Here is a 22,069-nt window from a genome sequence, read left to right as displayed (position 1 = left end):
TTATGGCTCTGCTTATGTTAAGTACACCTGCATGTAAGCCTGTTCACAACTTCTGTCTTACTTTTATGGATAATTTAATAAAACACTGAATTTCACTCGACTATCATTGATTTTGTCATATTAAATAGAAATGGTACTGGGTTTAAAACAGAGCATCCTCTGAGAGGTTTGAGACCTATTCTGCCTCAGAGCCCCTATAATAGTGCAGAATCTACAGGGAAACAAAAGGTTTAACATTATTTACATTTCCCATTCTAAAACCGATATTTTATGAGAACTACTTACAAGACTCCTGACACCATACTGCTTTTCAACTTTTTCTTTCAGTTGCTTAAAACAGGCTTCCATCCTCTCATGAAATGGCCTAAGTGCTTCTGTGACTTTATCTCCATGAATTCGGATACCTTCTGTCAAGAATGGAATCTGAAACAGAAATTTATATTTCCATTAATTTTCTGGTCTCAAAAGAACAAAAAAGGAGCAAAACAGGAATTTCATCTTAACATATAAGGTGCTGTGGAATTGTAACACCTTTGAAAACTATACAAGAACATGCACAATCTCACTTTTGCCTCCAGTGACTCTTAGGGGGAAAATGAGTTTGTGCAAGTCTGTGCAGTTGCTAATGTGGTTAGTCAAAAAAACCCACAAACACCCAGATATTTACAGTTTGGGCATGTTCTTGTTCAGTTCTTTGTCTTTTAAAATAAATGGAGTCATCAAATGTTGAGATGCACAGCTAAATTAATCAGGATGAATAAATATTCCATTTACATTATGCTCAAAAGAATACCAAGGCATACCACGCCTTAAATTAGCATGCTGATGAATGCCGACGCTCAAGCTACACTATTAATGTCAACTCCAACAGATTTCCAGAGAATAAATAGTAAAGAAACAAAGCCTGCTTCTGGTTAACAAATGCTATTTATGACCCTTTGCATCACACTGAAAAACAAAACAAAATACTCTACTGCATTTTGTGCACATCAGTATTTGTTAATAAAACATAGAAAACTACGTGTTCAAGGCTAAACCTAAATTTCTAATCGGAAATTGGTTTTCCAATATTTTAGAAGAGGGAGAGATAGAGATGACAAAAGGCAAAATTATTCCTTTTTTATAATTGAAAATAATCATTTATGTGCAGGGCTGCTGTCAAATAATACCCATGCCAAGGTAAGATTACATAATTAGCCTGTAGTGTGGAGATGTGACTGACCTTTAAATTGTTTTAAGAGTGATATTTCATTCCCAAAGCTATAGACCTCCTATTAGTCTCCTCTCCCTCAAACTTAAAAGTGGGTGGGGGTTGAAATCTTTTACCAAGATACACAGTTTTGGAGTTCGATATTCTCCACAGCAATCAAGCTAAGAGGCTTCTGCTTAATAATTCATAATTAAACCATAATACTGATTAAAAACAGATTCCTCCCCCCCCCCAACATCACTGAACATCCATCTAAATTAGAAGATTTACAAGTATGGAAGACAATATAACTGAACTGCATTTTATACAAATTCAATGAATCTTGTCAGGATGAAATCCTGAATAAAATTTGTTTTCTTGACATTTAGCAGCACACAGCTGCTGCTTCTCTTGGCACTTTTGAAGGAAAAGACCAAAGAAGCACAATATTTCAACTGTAGCCACGGGTATTTATAGCCCATATGGATTTGTCCTTGGCAGCGGGAAAAAAATAAACATTAAAATTGCCACTTTGATTAGAACTAATGAAGCATATTTTTTGTTAATCACCAAAGAGCAACTTCCAGCTATCTTCCATATGGCAATTAAATACAGGGAACCACAGTTGTGTTATTTTTGACCAGGGAAAGATAAGCCACAAGAGAAGCTAGCTTTCCTAATGTATTTGCTGCAGGGTCATTCCTGACTTTTACGGGTTAAAAATATGATAAATGATGGAATGTGACGTAAGTGATGCAGCCCACTTCAGAAAATTATCACGGAATATATCTGCTAAAGCAATATCAACATGTTGGTGGACTGGACAATCATGAAAAATGTTGTACTATTGTCATTTACATTGAAAACCGCATGATTTAGAACTTTGGGGCTGTTGTTTTGCTTATGTTACAGTGGAAAGAGTCTGGTGCACTGGTCGAAAAAAGGCAACTGGTGGCCTCAGGGTCTAATTCGGCCCTGGAATAGATCCTGGTTCAAATAAACCAGCCGAATGTAAACCTCAGCCAGGGTGTAGCCAAAGGATTGTTAACTCCCTACCTATCAGAAAGCCCTTCCCATACTGTGCATGCTCTCTCTCAGTCACAGGTAAAAATATGAAGCTTATAATAAGGAGAGAACCCTGGCAACACCTCACATTGAGGAGGAGTAGAGGTTTGAAGAAAGCATTCACCTTTTCTTCCTTGGAGACCACGAGATTGAAACAGTGGGGAGAGCCAGTGCTGTCAGTCCTTGACAGGCCCGGTCCATCCATGAGGCAGAGAGAAGCAGCTGCCTCAGGTGGAGGAAGCCATTGAGGTAGTGCTGCCAAGGCAGCACCACGATAGACAGTGAACTGCACTGGGCTTTCGCCATACCAGATAACCACATCTTTACTTAAGCATTTATTTGAAGTTTTTCCTGCTCAAATGGTTCGCCACGTGGAGCACACTCCATGCAGTTGGTGCTGGAAATGGCCATTGCTACACTGCTTGGTTGATTAACTTCCCCTTGCTTTTGGGCAAAGAGTGTGGATGGGAATCATGTGAAGGAATGTATTCATATATTTGGGGTGGGGTGGGGGGATGCCATGGCATTTTGTCACATTTTTGTGAAGCCACCAATTAATTTAATTAGCAATTTAAACTAATTAAATGGCACTTTTTGCCTTCTGGAACAAATGAAATAATTTACAGAAAGGTTTAATTCTGGACACTCTGATGTGGCATTTAAAACTCATCGCCGTGTCTTCCTAGCTGCAGCAATATCAAGGGGGAAAAAGTTTGCTTCTGTTAATCTGGTTGGTTTATGTTTCTTGGCTTTAAGCAAGAAAACATGGAAATGCACAAGAGAGGTGGAAATGATGTGCATCTGTATTAAAATAAATGTGTATTGTTAAATATGCAACCTTGCAATAATATATAAATTTTGCTAGCACGCTAATTCTCTTCTGGGTAAACAGTGTGTCCATGAGCACCATTAAACTTCATTTTTAACATAGTTATTAGGGGCAATGACACAGTGCTGACATTAAGTTAGTCTCCCGGGAACAAATTATTTTTCTCTGTAGGAATGAAAACTCCTAAAATCCAATCTGCTGTAAAAGCTTACCAGGGTGGGGGAATCAATAGAATTTCAGAGGACCACACAAGTTTTTGTTCAGCTATACTTTCATGGTCCATAGAGAATTTCTGAATATTATATCTTAGCTTTCTTCAAAATCTAAAATATAGGCCTCTGGAAATTTAAATTATTCCTCTTATAATAAGGACACAACTGAATATAAAACAACATGAATGCAGCAGTGTTGTTGTTGTTTTTTAAAAAAAAGCAGTCAGTCACATCTGTGAAATGCATCATAAAATTATCCTGAGGCCAAACACACAATATTTGCATATAACTATACAACAGATGCTGGAATGAGCTTTCGAGTTTTCCTCCCTAATACATTCAGCATTTGACAGTAATAACAGCAATCCTTAACCGAAAAAAAGACTACTGTACTTGAGCTTCACAATTAAAGAGAGAGATCCAAAAAAGGTAGCGCTGCACAATTTTCTATACTTAATACTATTTTTCTTCATAATCTTGCAAGGTGAACAGTGAATGAGAGGAACATCTTACAGAATCCTCTCCTTTATATACACAATTGAGCAGATGAAAACAGGAGTTTCAGAACTATCCTAGTCTTAATCTAGGTAGGTAAGAGGCAGTGCTTTTTCCTTTCCTCTCTTTGTTAGAATCAGTTGTGATGGTTACCAATTCCATTTTCCATCATAGGGACTGACTCAAATAGATACAGATACATGAAAGAAATATCGGCTGACTGGGCATCCATGATTCCAGTCTCTGCTTCCCAGAGGTGATTTGGGCACATGCCCTGGCAGGGACGCGGGTGGCGCTGTGGGTAAAACCTCAGCGCCTAGGACTTGCCGATCGTCAGGTCGGCGGTTCGAATCCCCGCGGTGGGGTGCGCTCCCGTCGCTCGGTCCCAGCGCCTGCCAACCTAGCAGTTCGAAAGCACCCCTGGGTGCAAGTAGATAAATAGGGACCGCTTACTAGCAGGAAGGTAAACGGCGTTTCCGTGTGCTGCGCTGGCTCACCAGATGCAGCTTGTCACGCTGGCCACGTGACCCGGAAGTGTCTTCGGACAGCGCTGGCCCCCGGCCTCTTAAGTGAGATGGGTGCACAACCCTAGAGTCGGACACGACTGGCCCGTACGGGCAGGGGTATCTTTACCTTTACCTGGCTGAAAAAGCCTGATGTTGCGTTTATTGAAAATACTGTCTTGAGCAGGGGGTGTAAACGAAGATGCACTGGATTTGAAGTTACTTTATTCACATGGCTGCATCCTAAGGAACGCTTGGATTATTCCATGTGGAGCAAACTGGCTAAAGTACAACAGAGTGTTTTTTATTAATTTATTTCATAAATACACCACTTGTTTCTAGGAAAAACCTCAAGGCCATACATCTGTCCCACTCCAGCTATCAGTCCCTAATGCTTCAGTCTCCATCCCATAACTCTGTTCTGCATCTAGCACACCCTTGGCATAAAATAAGTATTCAGATTGAATGTGAATCTTTAGTCTGGTCCAGCCTTCCTGCAGTGCTCCAGAGTGAATATTTACAGCAGAACTTTTAAGCTACCATACCTATCACTTACCTTTTCTTATTCTTTTGCCCCTAGAGGTAAATCAGTCCCAGCTGGGAGGAAATGCCACACTGAACTAAACTATACTATGATAGTTTCTAAGCTGAAAGTTCCAGTGCTCTCAGATCTTTAAATTGTGAACTTAACAGCAGGAGATAAAATTGTGGGTTAATAGTGCTAGTCACATTTGGGAGTATAAAATGACAAACTATGTCAGACACAGAAAGATGAACTTTAACTCCTGTTTCAAGGCATTTGAAATGCCATAGAAACATATACACTGGAGTGAATTCTTTGATGCCTGAGTTTTGTCAAAAATGACAGCAGGCTGCCTTTGAATGCCACTTGGTTCCTTGACGACGTGATTTACCTGCCATGCGATTAGGTCCTTCAATTTTTCAATTTTTTCATGATCTTCTGGATGGTCATACACATATTTTTCAGTAAAAAAAGCCTAAGGGGAAAAAATGTCATTTTACAGAAGAAATAATACATTTGACAATGTTTCACTAATAAAAAGTGAAAATACTTATTTAGCCATTTTCATTAGAATATGAACTTTTCAAACTGGAAGTGATATGCAGAAAAGTAGCATTGTTGAAACAGGCACATAGGTGTGCAAGTGTGTTTTCCGTGCTAACTGGCTTTCACTAGTGTGAGGGAACCAAGGAGCTAGGAAGGGCGTGCCAGTACAGTGGTACCTTGGTTCTCAAACTTAATCTGTTCCAGGAGTCCATTCGACTCCTGAAACCATTTGAAAACCAAGGCGCGGCTTCCGATTGGCTGCAGGAGCTTCCTGCATTCAAGCAGAAGCAGCGCCTGATGTTCAGCTGCCCCAATTGATCCTTATTCAATGTGGGTGGTTGTTGGTCCCCAGCTTCAGCGATTCTCAGAGGAGCAGATTGGCATTCTGTCCCTTCCCTCAAAAAGATTGTTACAAGAGGCCTATTTTCAGAAGTATTTGCATTAGTAAAGATTTGGAATGGTTCCTAGAAAAGACAAATATCCTGTGGATCATCCATTAATTTAATAATTAGATACACTTTTAGAATATATAAGTTCTAGGTTCCTCATCGCTGGAGAGCCAACATGGTTACACAGAGAACACTGAATGAACATACCTTTTCATAGTTGGTGAAGCCACCCATAACCGCAGGATCTACAATGCCATTTAGCAGCATTGACAAAGGATTGATAGGCAGGTTTGGATCACTCAAATGTTGCTGAACCATATTGTTGATTTTGTCATTTGTTAATTGCATGGTTTCAATTGCATTTTCAAGTGGACTGATTTCAACCTGAGACAATAGCACACACACACAAAATCATTAGAAAAATAATTACATATTGGCCTAAACTCAACTGTAAACTGATTTCAAAGTAGAATAATGTTACTATAGTTTCATTTCAGCAGTGAGAACAAGAACTGACATTCTTATCATTCTTAAAACACCAGAATGAGCACACATTAAGCCTTGATCCACATATAACATTTGCATTTGCTTATGCAGGTATTCACTCAAACAGGCCCTGCAGGGGGAGGGGGCAGCCGGGGACACTTGCCCCAGGCCACCTGGGTCCCCCCACCAGGCACTGGCTGCTTTTTTGCTTGAGTTTATAACTTTATTCTAATAGAACTCTTGCCCCGGGTCTCAGACAAGCTCTGCATGGGCCTGCACTTGAAACAGCAACACCACCCAATTTATTAAGATATACAGCCTGGTACACCTAAGACTCATGGCAGCTAAAAAGCAAATGCATTACATCAATCTGTTTAATCTTAAATCACATTACAATGCTATTACTTAGCTGAGCCAAATCCCACCATCATATCAGCCTCCAAATGAATGTCTTGTGACCCTTGACTACATTCACCTGTTGGCAATGTGACTCTTGTGATGTTTGAAACACTAAAGAATTTCTAAAGTGGTTTGCAATGCAGCTGAAAAGCAGGGGAGAAATGATTTGGTCAAAACCCTATTGTAAGAATCAAAAGGGGGTTCTGCCCAAGTCACCAATGACTGTTTAAAAAATCAAACAAATACTATGAGAGAATAGAAAAGATACGGGGTTAATTGGAATGTGTAAAAAAATGCAAGTCTGTATTTGATTACAGTCATTTGCATAAACTTTACATAAGAACACTTCTGTCTACCTATCAGTAACATAACGCATTTCTGAAAGGCACTTATAATCAAATCTTTCTAATTGTCACTCCTACACCTGCACTCTGATTACATCTAACTTGCCTTAATTATCATTTTTTAAAGTGTGTTTTGTGCATTATTTTGGAATGCAAAGTAATATGACAAACAGTTCTGTTGCATTTGCCAATCAAATCTCTGCTCCTCACTGCTGCATCTGACACCGTTGAGTTTTAAATGTGGTCCGTATGGGGCATAAATTGAGTTACAGAATGAGTAAAGCCTTGCACGCTGTCCTTCCAAGTGAATGCTGCTTCTACAGTGCCAAGTAGTGTGGTCAGAACAAAGCTACGTAGATGAACAGACAGATTTTATTTGTCTGCTGCATCTTCAAAAATAACAAAGAAATACATTACTATATAGATAAAAATGCTGCGGTTAAATACGTTGACTAGACACTGTACATAAACATCAGTCATTGTGCATATTCACAAAACATTGTGTAGAAGGAGGACAAATGAAGAGCATGAACAGAGTATTTCACATAATCCTGGTCAACATCCATTGTTTCCAGTAATACTGGGGCACGTGCACAATTAGAATTCCGACATGTCTCCCAATAAACGCCGCCCAAAGGCTGGTTCTCGCCATTCTCAGGTTCATTACAATGCCTAGTCATGCTAATTGTACATCCATGTAATTAACTCTAATCTAATCCTTTCTCTCACTTCATCAGGTTTTTTAGGAAGACCTATACTGGCAAACCAGAGAGAGGGGAAGACGGAATGACTAATGAAAAAGCTGTTTGGACAAAAGGATTAATGAGTTCAATGAATGGTTGGGAGGTAAGCAGGACTGAGCCTGCTGGCCAGCCGCCCCATGCTGCCGACATCTTGCTGGCCATACTTCACAACAGTCATGAGTTTAGCACCTTGACTGGCTTCCTGCTTAAATGGAGGAGCTGTGCATAGCCCCTTCCCCATGTAATACTGAACATGCGGCCATCGCTACTGCATGTGATCCCACCCATGCCTCATGCATTCAGTGTAAACGTGAGGACTCACATCTGAACAGCCCCATAGAATTGATCCTTCTTTGGGGAAGGTCAGTATAGTGTTCCAGGGTTCAACCTGACCTTGAGCTCTCAGGAAGTTCTAGCATAAAGTTGTATCTATCAACAGAAGTGGTTTACGACCAAACGATAACATATGAAGAAAGTAAAATGTTTCCACAGTCATGGCCAAGAAAAATTTGCTGGATTAGATGGGCCTCTGGTCTGATCCAGAAGGGCGATTCTTACATGCTTAAAGGTAAAGGTAAAAGACCCCTGACAGTTAAGTCCAGTCGTAGACGACTCTGCGGTTGCGGCACTCATCTCGCTTTACAGGCCGAGGGAGCCGGTGTTTGTCCGCAGGCAGTTTTTCTGGGCCATGTGGCCAGCGTGACTAAGCCACTTCTGGTGAAACCAGAGCAGTGCAGGGAACGCCGTTTACCTTCCCACCGGAGCAGTACCTATTTATCTACTTGAACTTTGACGTGCTTTCGAATTGCTAGGTGGGCAGGAGCAGGGACCGAACAATGGAAACTCACCCTGTCGTGGGGATTCGAACTGCCAACCTTCTGATCAGCAAGCCCTAGGCGCAGTCGTTTAGACCACAGAGCCACCCTTGTCCCTTAAATTTCACCAATCTGAGCCAGCAGTCTTGGGGATGCTGACCATCTCCATTAAATTTGCATGAGATCCTGGGCTCAAAAGATTTATTAAATGTCCTATACTTATACATTCTCTTGAGCTACAACTTCTTATGTAGCACCAGAACCATCTCTGATTATTGACTTCTGCTGATTTCTTAGCTTCTTTGATCCAGGTCCTCTTTATTGCTCTTGGTTCCCTCTCCTGTGAGTTTTATTCAGTGTAATCCTGCTTGGTTTTGCCAGCTGTTTCTTTCACTCAAAGTCTTCCAGCCCTCTAGAACTCACTGTAGTACTTGCCGTATCACCTTGCCTTATATTGCCTAATTCTGTCAGCACTTCCTGCCCTCCTTCTCATGACTAAGAGTAATGGATACCTTCTGGAACCAGACAACCTTTTCCAGGTTAGTGGAAAAATATAAAAACTGTCTAAACTCACGTGGTACCTGTGATGAATCACAATACTGTGAATAAAAATATATGTATCTGACCCACCAATGTTCTCTGGATACCTTGTTCTTTTAAATCCACAGACTTTGTTTAACTGTAGTATCATAAGATTTGAGGGATCATTTGGCATTGCAACAGTATTTCTGGGTATTAAATGATCTTATTTAATCCATCAACACAGATATTATAAAGAGATCACACATTTTCAGCCAACTGAAGCTAAGCTGTCTTCTACTTCTTTCTCAAACAGCACATTTCTGAAACGAATGTTTGATATCAAGGAGAAGTCATCTCTGAATCAGACAGTGCTGTCTACGAATGCCATGGCTACAAGTTTAAGAGTGCCTTGGTAAAGACTTCTGGTATTTAATATTTGATTTCCTTACACTAAGCATAGCAAATGGCAAGTTTCTTCTGCTGTTTGCTTATGTTTTGATTTATTACAATGTAAATCTGTCTGTGTTCAAACTTTCAAGTCAATGTTTATCTGAATCCTTACCTCTCTCTTCATTGCAAATGCAAACAAATTAACCTGGACAGCATAATGTGTGTGTAGTCATATGAAATTATATGTTAATACTCCCCACCCCTATGGAAAAGAACAGGAGCTAATAAGGTATGTTCGAGATATAGAAAAAATGTCCCCTTTGTTGGTAATATTTACACCAGCAAAACATTTTAGAGTTGTGTGAATACATTTCTTATTAAGATGTCACTGAAAAAGTTGGAATAGCTGCAAATTAAACAAGTAAATAAGTGACTTAATGCTGCATGGATAAGACGTTGGTGCTGACTTTTTAAAACTGCCTAGTTTGTGTTTTTCATTAATAAATTTCTTAAAATAAACATCAACATGCATCTCTAATTAAGGAGACTACACAAATCACACACAATGCAATAAAATGCATAAAAGGAAGTGCTATATCACACCGGGGTCTCCAAAGCTGAAGCTGAGGAGGACTTTTTTGTGATCATTGTTCAAACTGTGTTGTATGGGACTATTGGTCCTCTGTTGCTATAAAATAATAGATAGAAAATATTTATGACTTATTTGAAGTTCACTGTTGAACCCACTACAATGAGATTGGATTTGCCATGGTACGAAGAAATTAACCAGTGGTGTCAACCATATTATGGTGATCAGGAGGACCACAATGTACCATGCCAGAGGTTCCTGAAGCAGAAGGGCAGGAACTTAAGCCATAGCATCAACATCAGAAGCAGTATTCATATAATGTAAGATCAGCAAACTGTACACGTTCAGTTTTTAAATAAAAAAATAGCAGCCATGTGATTAAGTGACCTCAGTAAAAATCTTCTGAATTGATCTTACCATAAAAACTGATTTGACTTCAAACCATCTTAAAATCCCAGGTAATTTATATCCTGTCACATAAATGGTTCTCTCAATCCACATATTCTGCAAATTTAAGAGAAAAGATTTGAAGTAGAATGTTAACAGATTGATAGGCTTTATCCTAACCCATCATTTATATCTCCATTATCACAAAAAGCCTAGCTGCAAGTATACAGATACTAAAAAGTTGGCTTTTTTTAATGCACCAAAAGAAATCTCATGGATTGCCTGTATGAACTGGAGGAGTACTCTTCCATCTACCATACTAGATCAACTTTATGTTTCTTCTCTGTGAGTCTCTTTATGTGCACACATGTGCTTGCATGCATGCATGTGCTAAAAATCTCTCTCCTTTTTTACCCTACCTTGGATGCATTACAATCTGTTTTTCAATTCTTGTTATCTTGTCACTTTTATTACTTTGGATAAATAGCTGTGTAATTTGATTTGCAGTAAATTACCGAAGATGGGACAGCAGAGCATATTCTGTTCTCCTAACATGGAAGCTGGTAACTGATGAAAGTTTTCACAACTCCTATCTACTTTGTAGAAGGTGAACTTCTTAAGTCTCCTTTGGGCTCATCAAGGTCATAGCCCAAAATCATGGGTGGAGAACCTGTTTTCCCTTAAGGTGTTGTTGGACTACAACTCCTACCACCCCTGACCATTAGCCAATGCTGACTGGGAATGATAGAACCCAGCAAATTGCATCAGGTGAGGCAAGGTTGATAATGAATGCCAGCTGACATGGAGAGGAAGTTCAACCCTTTCTTCCCCTACTACAGTCCTGAGGAAAATTCCTCATCTGAAGTGAGAAAATTTTGGAGAAACTCCAACAATGCCAATGGGAATTTATCCCCAAAGCAAATATAAGCCTCTGAAGGTGGATTTTCCTCAGGACCACAGAAGGAGAGGAAATGGTGTTTTCCCCCTCCCCCGCCATGTAAATATGCATTCAAGGCCATCTGCAATTTGGCCCTTAGAAAGCATCAACTCTAGGGTCTACACACAACACAGCTTAAGATCTCCCTATAATATGGATCTGGCCTTTAGAAAAACAAAAATTGAAAGTTTAGTGATCATTTAATAACATCTATCACTAATTCTTTTTTAAAAACTTTCAAGATCTTGGGTTGTATTCAACATGGTGCTAAGCAGATTTTCTATCAGCACAAACATTTATTCTTGTGTAATGAAAAAAATCTCCTCCTCCCTAAATCTGTTCAAGTAGCCTGGGGGACAGAAATGGGGGGAATCTCCTTGCACTAGTGCTAATCCTTGTGTTTGTGCGAAAATGTAGTTGAATTCCACCCACTGATATATAGGATTTGAAACATAAAGACTGGCTTCAAAGATCAGCCACATGGTTTTGTGAAAATATTATTGCTGCCTAGAAGGCAGAAGTTAAATCTGCATGGCTACAATGTTTACATTAATGAAGTCAACTTTCAGTAACAAAAACCTGTATTTTCTAAGTGGACGTGTTCTTTGTTTCTTATAGTAAGGATATAACATTTTAAGAGGCAACATTCACATCCATGAACAAAATTTTGATCTCCTAAAATATGCATGCATTTATTTCAAGATTACTAAATGGAATCCAAATAGCTATTATGGATCTCAGTTTAACATGCAAAAATTACCGCAAATTCGTTGTCCGGGTTTTTCTCTCCTTTCCGAACAGGCCGTGAATACTCAAACCGCTGAACCTCATTCACCCTATAGAAACTGAAAGAAGGAAGATACACAATTGCATACATATTTTCTTATAACACACATGAACATTAAAATGAGGACTGCAGCACACAATGAACCCACTGTGTGGCTTTAAATCACCAGCCGCTGCATGAAATTGCTCTCCACACAGTGACAGCTGCAGAGTGATTTAAAGTGACCTCTATGCATGCACCAGTCCTAACTGAATAAAAGGTTATTAAAGTAACTTTTGATTAAAAGGTTGGATACAAATGATAAAAGGCTTAGAATAGACTTGCAAATAATAACAGACATATAGGGCCACAAAGAAAATTACCAGCTCCTCTGCTCACACTTATTGATCTTCTGGCACATTCACATATAAATGCTATTTACACATTTGGCTTAAGAAGCACCTTTATATATCTCATTCTGCCCTTATTTCACAAAGACCAGGGCAGCATGCATAATTCTCATCTCCTATCTCCACCCCACACTAAGCAATCTGTAAAGAAGATTACATAAAGTGTGTGTGGCTGGCCCAAAGTCACTTACACATGCTTCACAGCTGTGTGGGAATTTGGAGCCTAGATACTACACCACACTGACTCCTTCAAATAAGTAATAAATACCTTAGTGAAATGTTGCTTTTAAAACATTTTGGGAACAGGAAGAAGTAGAGTAGTTGCTTATGTCTCCTTGGCTCCAAAGACCCTATGGTTAGAGCCACGACTATGATTATGAACTGCAACTGTTTCCTTCAGTTTGGGCCCTGGTGGCATTTAATTCTTTCTATGGGAGGTTGTCCATCATAATACTTTGGAAACTTTGGGTAGCTCAGATTGCAATGTCAACCCAGAGAGCCTATGAAAGGTTAAGCGAGATCCTGAGCACATATGCAGTCAGTTTGGGACAGGCATTGCTTTTAACAGGGTAAGGGGAGAGCAGAGAAGAGAAGGTGTCCAGTCCAAAATTCATTTCTGCTTGAACCACATTGAAAAATGTAATGCCTGATTTAATTATATGTCCTTGGTGTATATTTCATCTTTCTAAACAGGATTGGCTCAAGGTGTGGGTATATAGTTTAGCAGGTCATTTATCAAGTTATCTATTTAATCAGGTACAGCCTATTAAGCCATAAAGAGCAATTATTTCCAGAGAGGTAACCATGTTATTCCTTTGCAGCAAAATCAACAAAGATTCTTGTGGCATCTTAAAGACTATAATATTTATTATGGCAGAAGCTTTCACAGGTATCTGCTACATGAGGTGCAGTGAAATTCCAGACATTTGTACCTTAAAATCTGCTCTGATACCGGCTTGTGAAATCTTGATGGTAAATCAAGCTTTGGCTTTACAGTAAAGCACTGAATATCTGAATTACAGTGTTAAGAACTGTAATGATAAAACTGTTAAAATTAAATATCTGTAAAATTTCAACGTAAGTGGACATTCATACAGTAGAGTTATCAAAAACAACATAGGAAATGAAATGTGTCTGTGGATTCTTTGAAGGCACCCCATCACACCAATAGAGCACATTTAAAGGATACATTGGGCTGGAGAATTCTTAATGTTTTCTCCTGGAGGAGAAGTTGTCTTCATTTTCTCAGCATTAGGGAACTGAGTTAATAACCTGGCTTCAAAATCTTCACGGCGCTCATATTCTTTTCCTCGGTAAATAAAAACTTTGTTCTATCAACAAATATATAATGAAATTTTGGTATATTATAGATTTCATTAGAAAAGCCCACATATATCTTGCTTAAGCATACCTGGTATTTGTTTAAAAACCTATTTCTATGAACGTTGAAACTATACAGTATCCAGAAAACAATTGAAGATAAAATCTGACATAAATTAAAAGCTTAATAAAATAAATCCTGCACCAGGAGCATATTAAATTAGCCTGATTAATTTTCCATTAAGATTTTATTTTTTTAAAGATTTTGAGTTTGGGAACATTGACTTTTAACTCAATACATATGTTACATTTGTGATGTGAAAGTGAAAAACGGGCCCTTATGGGAGCCATTCCTTGTGGGAAGTTATTTATGATAAGCAGTTCCCCATACAACAGCAAACAGCTTAGCATGTGTGTGTGTGTTAAACTATCAAGTAGTATATAATTTTTGTTAAATCAAGCAAGTAAAATAAAATGTAACTGCAACCATTCAGCTAAGAATGAAATTTCCTGAAAAAATGGAATGGTCCTTATGTATTTTGGAAACTATAGTGGAAGAAATGTATCACATGAAACATGACTTCGGAGTGGCTGCAGGATTAGAGATTATAGAAATAAAAAATGGCAAAGACACAGGAAATAGTTAACTATTAGGGTTGAGAAGGCAAGGAACAATTGTCATTGGAGCAAGAAAAAAAATGGGGTACCTGTGAAGGCCCACATCTCACTACATAACCCAACCCAACTAGGATCCTCTTTGGCTTAATAGGCCTTGGGATAGGATGGGCTACGAATGAACTATTTTTTAAAATGGAAAAACTATATCCAAGCACTTTAAAGAACCCCCTGCAAAGAGTTCAGTTCAGTATCAACACCAGTGATTAGAACAGAGCTTTTATTTTGCATTCTATTCCTTTGTCTACACAGATTATACAGAAAATGGAGTATGCTAATTCAGTTCCATTTTAGTAAAATAATTCAGGACAGCTTTGCTACTTCTCTTGTGTTTCCTAACAATTCTCCAGAGCTGTATTTAGCAACTCTAAATCACTAGCAGATAACTCTGCCCATAGAGAGAAATGTGTACTGTATTGCAAATTAGTCTGCATGTGACAAAATGCTTAATAAATCACAGGCCTTGCTTTTGTAAAGACGGAAGGGAAGTTGATAGATTTCATTGTCTTGCTTTGAGTTCAAATATGCTCTTACCCCACAACCCCGAAATATGGGGTCCCAGAAGTCTGAGAAAGGTAAGGTCCTGTTGCGCAAGCAGAAGACCATTTCTCACATGCATGGACAGCCCTGGATACAACCTTTATCTTTCAAAATTTTACACAGAAACATGTCACCTTGTTCTTCTGCTGCTGCAGCCTTGCTCATATCAGGAGATACAGAAATTTCCCTTGCATTTAGTAAAAAGTGGGGTTGAGTTATCAAACTCCATGCCCCATAGCATGGGAATGCTTTAAAATCAGATACAGCTCTGTGCCAATGATCCAATTCCTATGCACTTCAAAGAGTCTTGAGCATGTCATGCATGAGGCTGTGATTGTTTCTGAACCAGTAGTGAATCGCAGGGAAGCTGTTCACAGTGTGGCACTCATTAAGGCTCACTCCTGTGACCTTCCATGTATTCTCCTTACATTAATGAGTTTGTCTGAGCCTCATGTTTTGGGGACCCACGAAGAAGAGATTGGGTGCTTTTGCTTTCGAACAAACCACAGTTCCCAGTGACATCCAAACTCAGAGAACTATAATGTATTAGAATAAGCCAAGTGTGTAAGAGGGAAGTGTGCACACTTTGGGCCCATGCAGGCTTATTTGCACACTTCCCCATTATGTCTAAATCAGCAAAATGAGGGGTTCAGAGTCTATAAAACTGTATTGGGGTCATTCTCTCTCAATGTAATTCCATTGTTCAGGTTTTGACATGAAAAGTAGCAAATGGTGATGATCTCTAGCTATTTGATGGATGAATTCACTGGGGGGGGGGGGAAATGAGAGTAAATTAACCACTCAATTGTTAGATTTTATTTACTGTTATATCTAATATATCACAAAACAGATTTGGGAGCTTCAATCTGTATGAACAAATGCCACTGTATTTTTCATTTCTTATAATTATTATTACTTCTGCAAAATCAGTAATTTACATCTAATCCACATTGGTTCCATATCATCCTTTTCAATTATTTGAAAATTATATGATTCATAAGCAGAGATCTAGAGTAAAGCAAGCTTCTTCTAAATAAAATTGTGAAGTCAAAAATAGATATAAAAAGTAATACATCTTGGGGAGAAAAGATCCTAAAATGTATTGGATATTTCATCAACTTAGCACACTGAAAGAGGATGACATTTTCAAGTATAGCATCTATCTGTTACCCATCAAAAGCTGAAATCATTTACCCGTAGAAATGTTGGAAATCCTTGTCCATAGTATCCAACAGCAAAATAATCTGGTTTAGGTCTGATTACTTTCACAATATTTTCATAGAACTGCGCTTGCTTTTTCTGTGTAGAAAAATATATAGTTAAAAAAAAATCTTTCAACAGGAGATGACAGCATTTTCTTGTTAAAACTGCATTTTCCATTTCTTTAGAATCCTAACACATGCACTTCCTGGTTATCTGCAAGTGAACATATTAAAGTATTTCAATCTGGTTTGAGAAGGCACTAGTGCGTGTATATTAAAAGAAGTTTGACAGGTAATACCCTCTCTCTGCTCAAGGTACTTTGCAAAAATACAATGGTACCTCGGGTTACATACGCTTCAGGTTACAGACTCCGCTAACCCAGAAATAGTGCTTCAGGTTAAGAACTTTGCTTCAGGATGAGAACACAAATCGTGCTCCAGCGGCGTGGCGGCAGCGGGAGGACCCATTAGCTAAAGCGGTGCTTCAGGTTAAGAATAGTTTCAGGTTAAGTACGGATCTCCAGAACGAATTAAGTACTTAACCCGAGGTACCACTGTACTTTGGTCTGTACCTGGAAGTCTTTATCTCTGGTTCAGCAATTCTCAGAGGTCTCAATTTCCTTTTTGGAACCAATCATATAATAAAATATTTATTATTTGCATATCACTTAAAACACAAGACACAGGTGATTATATCCAACTAAGTCATACTCAGAGCAGACCCTGTGAAATAAATAGACTTCTGCTACTTAAGCAATTGATTTCAATGAGACTCTGGGTTTTGACTAATGTTGGATATCATCCACTGAATTTAAAAATATGACTTTGCCCAAAATCTTACAGTTCACAAGTCCACATATTAACACAGTCCAACTGGGAAAGGCAGGAAGGACAGAGATTATAAAAGTACAGTGCTTTATAAATTATTTCTACAAATTCTAAAGACAGATACAGTGGTACCTCGGGTTAAGTACGTAATTCGTTCCGGAGGTCCGTTCTTAACCTGAAACTGTTCTTAACCTGAGGTACCACTTTAGCTAATGGGGCCTCCTGCTGCCGCTGCGCCGCCAGAGCACAATTTCTGTTCTCATCCTGAAGCAAAGTTCTTAACCTGAGGTAATATTTCTGGGTTAGCGGAGTCTGTAACCTGAAGCGTATGTAACCTGAAGCGTATGTAACTCGAGGTACCACTGTATTGTTAAAAGCAAGAAGAAAGAGAGATAGCAGAGAAAAGTTTAGGAAGGTAAAGAGTAAAATCTTGAAACTTTTAGAGGAAGAAAGCAAAAAGCGGTGGGGTGGGGTGGGGAATTGATGCGTAGGGAGAAGTAAAAGAAAGTGAAGAAAAATCAGCTAAGTATGAAAAGCAAGGCAAATGAAACAGAAACAAACCCCGAACACAGTTAAGCTACCTTTGTCTGATCTTAGCTTTCAGAGTCCTTTCTTAAATGGAAGAGCAACTCAGAATATATATATATATAGAGAGAGAGAGAGAGAGAGAGAGAGAGAGAGAGAGAGAGAGAGTGGTTGATGGAAGCCCATAATTGTTTTGTCAAGTATACACAGGGCTCTTCAGCAAATAGATATGGAGATATCCAAGTGTCTTTCCATCAGCAAAACAAACTGAAAAACCTGCCTTTCCTCTCCTCCCTCATGCAGCCACCCCAATGCAGTCCCATTAAATCAGTTCTTGAGATGTGGGAGATCCTCTGGACAATATTTGAGAGGCTGAAGTGGGGCTTGAGGGCTGGAGGGAAAGAGGAAGTTCACTCACTGAATTATCACCCACACATTGTAGGTACAATAGGCTTTATGTATAACAACAAAAGTGTTGTTAAAACAATGCATTTTTTGTTACCTGTCGGATTCAAAGTATGCATGAAATTAACTCAACAACAGGGCTGATAGAACATACACAAGGACACACGCTGCAAATTTTTTATGACCTAGTTGTTCAACAAAAGCAATTTGCATCTATGTGTCACATATGCTACTCATGAAACAGACACAAAACACCAATCCAACTGTGGAAGTCTCTAACACAAATTGTCTTCAGATTCCTATTAGCCTCTCTGGTTGGGAAACTTTTCCAGTGGCCCCAAACAGTTTGAAGTGGTAAAACTTAAAAACAGGAATTCTAGAAACAATCTTCTGTTTTTATTAATTCACAATGGACTGAGAAGGAACCTACCAGCAGTTCACTGAGTTGTTCATAATCAAACATTTCGTTTTCGTACTGTTCTGCAAGTTCTTTGCCCAAGGCAATGGCTTCTTCCCACATCTGTTAAAAAAACAGCACACATCTGAACCTCAGTCACAGTTGCAAATCTTTTTTTTAAATACAAAACCCAGTAATATATGTTGCAATTCATGGTATGTATGTACATACGTATAGTCTACCTATAAAGCAACAAAACAAGCAATGTAATAATTAAAAAACCCAATATTACATTTGAACAGATAACATAGGCAACTTTTCAGATACCTATATTCCTGCTGCCTTCTCTCTTGACCGATAAGCCAAGAGAAAGGAAAAAAATAAGATTAATTTGGTATGGTTGTTGTGAGGTCGTTGCACGAGAGGGCAAATTGGGAAGACATGTTGGATGCATGGCATGCAAACCTAAACATGAATGAGCACAATGGACTCTATTCCTCAACCAACATACATCACAATGCTATGCATGTCATTCAAGGAAGAGGGGGCTGCAAATACTGTTAATTAATAAATTAATTAATATGGCTTTTTAAATGGCTTCTGAAGGACAGAATCACATTCAACTTGGCCATATTACCTATTTAACTTAGGCATTTGTAATATAACGTAATATATGGTACCAAACAGCTGGCACAACTAGATGAGAGAAATGATTAGTTCTCAGTTAAATAAACATGTGCATGTGCATGTGCACGCACGCACATACACACACAAACAATAATAGCAGCGGAGAGGGGAGATTAGATTAGATTGGGTGGCATTTGTGTATGCTTTTTTAACCCTTTCCCCCTTGTGTAATTTCTTGATTTGTGCCTCTAGTAGCTGTTTCCCCCCACAGATACTATATAGGTTCTAAATGCTTTTATGGCATGGGGGTTTAGTTTTCAATCTGGGTAATAATCCACAGCATGCATGAACCTCAATTTTCCTAGTGCCCTGGTACAGATCCCAGCATTCTTTTTTATTTATTTTAAAATACAACCATGTGGAATTTGGTTTTATTTATTTAAATATGTAGTTTTGAAATTATTTTACCACAAAATATGGATTTTAAGCATATTTTCTCTCAAATTCCACATCTTCCAAATATATTTTATCCTAAAATATGCACTTCAATATTTTTTGAGCTATGAACTGCATCACAAACTTCACCAGCAAAACCTGAAGGATAACCAATCCACACATTACCCTGGTAGGTGCAGTTCATATCAGAAGACATGAAAAATAAAATCCTCCAGCATCCCTACAAGTTACCTGCATGTTTTACTATGTTAAAAAGACAAAACCCAGAGATCTAATTACAGATCTTCTGCTATGTCACCCAACTGTGATCTAATATATTTGTTGTTAGAAACCGCTGAAACTTATCAATGCCAAGACTGAAAGACACCGCAGCAAAGGAAAAAAACTCTGGACATTCTGTGTTCCTTTCAGAACAGTGAAGAGTATTTATAGCTTTAAAAGCACACTAAGAATACGCCAAGTTCATCAATTTGAAGAGCCAAAGGCTGATACTTCTCTAAGGCACAGCACCAACTGAACAGAAAATACAATTCTTGAAAGACAACTTTATTTTCTCATTTGCAATACTAAGGCAGGGTTAAGAGCATCTTTAAAGCAGGAGTTTGTCAGCAATATGAATCTTGTTTCATAATGTAGTAAAAAAAACCAAACCATTATGCATCTATTCAAGAGATTAACAATCACTTTTCTGTCATAATAGTAATACAATTTATTCTGCTTTCCTGTTAAACAACATAACTGAGAAGTTTTAATTTCTTGACCATGCCTACACTGGAGTTTTCTCAAGAAAATAGTGTGTATATAAGGAATTGTTTGTGTGCATGAAATGTAGAAAACCTATGACCAGGAAATAAAACGATCTTCTCCCTATAAGGCAGGAGAATTGCAGAGTGCTCCTGGCACAAGAGAATGGTCCCTAGAAATGCGAAACAATAGGTTGGAATCCACATGATGCTTGAGGAGATTGCTGGGAACCACATACAAGGGCCATATTTAATTGTGTCTCTCAACTGAGTGAACCAGACAGAGGCTTTTCACAACCTTTCCCTTTCTCCTGTAATCTCCCTCACTGTCCAATGGGTCTAAAAACCTTCTGGAGCAGATTGGGAGCGAGACCCTGGCAGATGCAGAAGTAAAGGGGAATCGGAAAAACCATCTCTTTCTAGCCCCCTTTTCCACGCAAAAAAGTCTTCAAAGATCAAAGTCTTCAGATCAAAGAGCCTTCTGTCAGTGGAAGGACACAACTGTATACAACCACAATAAAAACATGCCATGCAGCACTGCAAAAAAATTGTACAGCCAATCTTTTTTTAAAAAAGGAAGTTGTCTCTAAAGTCCTGTGAAAACTCTGAATAACTTTCCCATGTTCACTGCAGCAAATTTATTTGAGAGAGAACAGTGCAATTGTCACAAGAGCCTCTGATAACTGAAATCTATAAATATTCTTGAAGGTCAAAAATGTCCAATCTGCTGCCTCTCAGATTTCCTGCTTTGGAACTTTTCCCAGCTTTGCCTAGGACATGGCAAGTCATCTAGAGAAAAGAGAATCAGTATATAGTGCTTTGTTTGATGTACGTTTTTAAAAAACACACCCTAACAAAGGCACAAGTGAATGACGTTGGGGATACTGCAGTGAAAAAATATGCCTTCCTTTCACTGAAAAGATGAGATGTACGGTCTGTGTCTCAGGGACACAAACATTCAGCAACCCTCTTTTATGGGAATGGGTCAGCTTCCGAAAGGGAGACCTTATTTTTATATGGAGGCAACTATAATTTTAAAAGCTCACACTCAACAGTCACAGTCTTAAAAATGAAATGTGGGGTCTGGTTTCACGTGTGGTTTTTTTTTTAAAAAAAGAGCTCTCAGCAGTAGAAAGGAAGTGTCCCTTTCAGTGCCACTGAAACGGTTTCAGTGGTACTGAAGTTCTACCCAATGTAATGCTAGGTTAAAATGTTATGTTACAGAAAAGGAATATTAGTTTAGAAGAATGTAAACTTCTGAAAAAAGTCAGGATTTGAAAGATTACACTGCAAAAGATGGTTCACATTTTGTCCTAGTTACAGGGAGCATTACCCTAGGGTTGGGCACCCTGTGATTGTGCAGAATTTGAAAAGCTTATGGGCGCACATTTGTACATGTTCTGCACATATGTATGGCTTACCCAGTAGCAGAAGAAGAAGAAGAAGAAGAGAAGAAGAGTTTGGATTTGATGTCCCGCTTTATCACTACCCGAAGGAGTCTCAAAGCAGCTAACATTCTCCTTTTCCCTTCCTCCCCCACAACAAACACTCTGTGAGATGAGTGGGGCTGAGAGACTTCAGAGACGTGTGACTAGCCCAAGGTCACCCAGTAGCTGCATGTGGAGGAGCAGGGACGTGAACCCAGTACACCAGATTACAAGTCTACCGCTCTTAACCACTACACCACACTGGCATAGTGGCGCTGCTCTGCTCACGTGACAACACTCTGGCTGAGTCGCTGTTTCATACTGGGATGGAGAGGGCTAAGGGCAAGGTGGTTACTAGGTCCATGTGGCATCAATGTACTGGTAG

General features: G+C 38.9%; 1 protein-coding gene across 4 annotated transcripts in view; it reads right to left on the bottom strand.

The window, feature by feature from the left end:
• Positions 1-22,069, bottom strand: part of DOCK1 (dedicator of cytokinesis 1) — a 362,659-nt gene that overhangs the window by 24,495 nt on the left and 316,095 nt on the right. For all 4 annotated transcript variants that reach the window (XM_081005188.1, XM_081005189.1, XM_081005191.1 and 1 more), the window contains exons 39-47: positions 18,465-18,554; positions 16,269-16,373; positions 13,729-13,870; positions 13,472-13,550; positions 12,124-12,208; positions 10,457-10,543; positions 5,959-6,135; positions 5,208-5,291; positions 286-423 (exon numbers count right to left, since the gene is read on the bottom strand). In XM_081005188.1, the coding sequence (XP_080861314.1) occupies positions 286-423; positions 5,208-5,291; positions 5,959-6,135; positions 10,457-10,543; positions 12,124-12,208; positions 13,472-13,550; positions 13,729-13,870; positions 16,269-16,373; positions 18,465-18,554 (987 nt within the window). The remainder of the gene's footprint in view (positions 1-285; positions 424-5,207; positions 5,292-5,958; positions 6,136-10,456; positions 10,544-12,123; positions 12,209-13,471; positions 13,551-13,728; positions 13,871-16,268; positions 16,374-18,464; positions 18,555-22,069) is intronic.

The sequence above is a fragment of the Podarcis pityusensis genome (assembly GCF_964106645.2).
Source record: "Podarcis pityusensis genome assembly, chromosome: 5".
NCBI lineage: Eukaryota > Metazoa > Chordata > Lepidosauria > Squamata > Lacertidae > Podarcis > Podarcis pityusensis.
The sequence above is the reverse complement of the archived record's forward strand: the minus strand, read 5'-3'. Positions and strand labels throughout refer to the sequence as shown.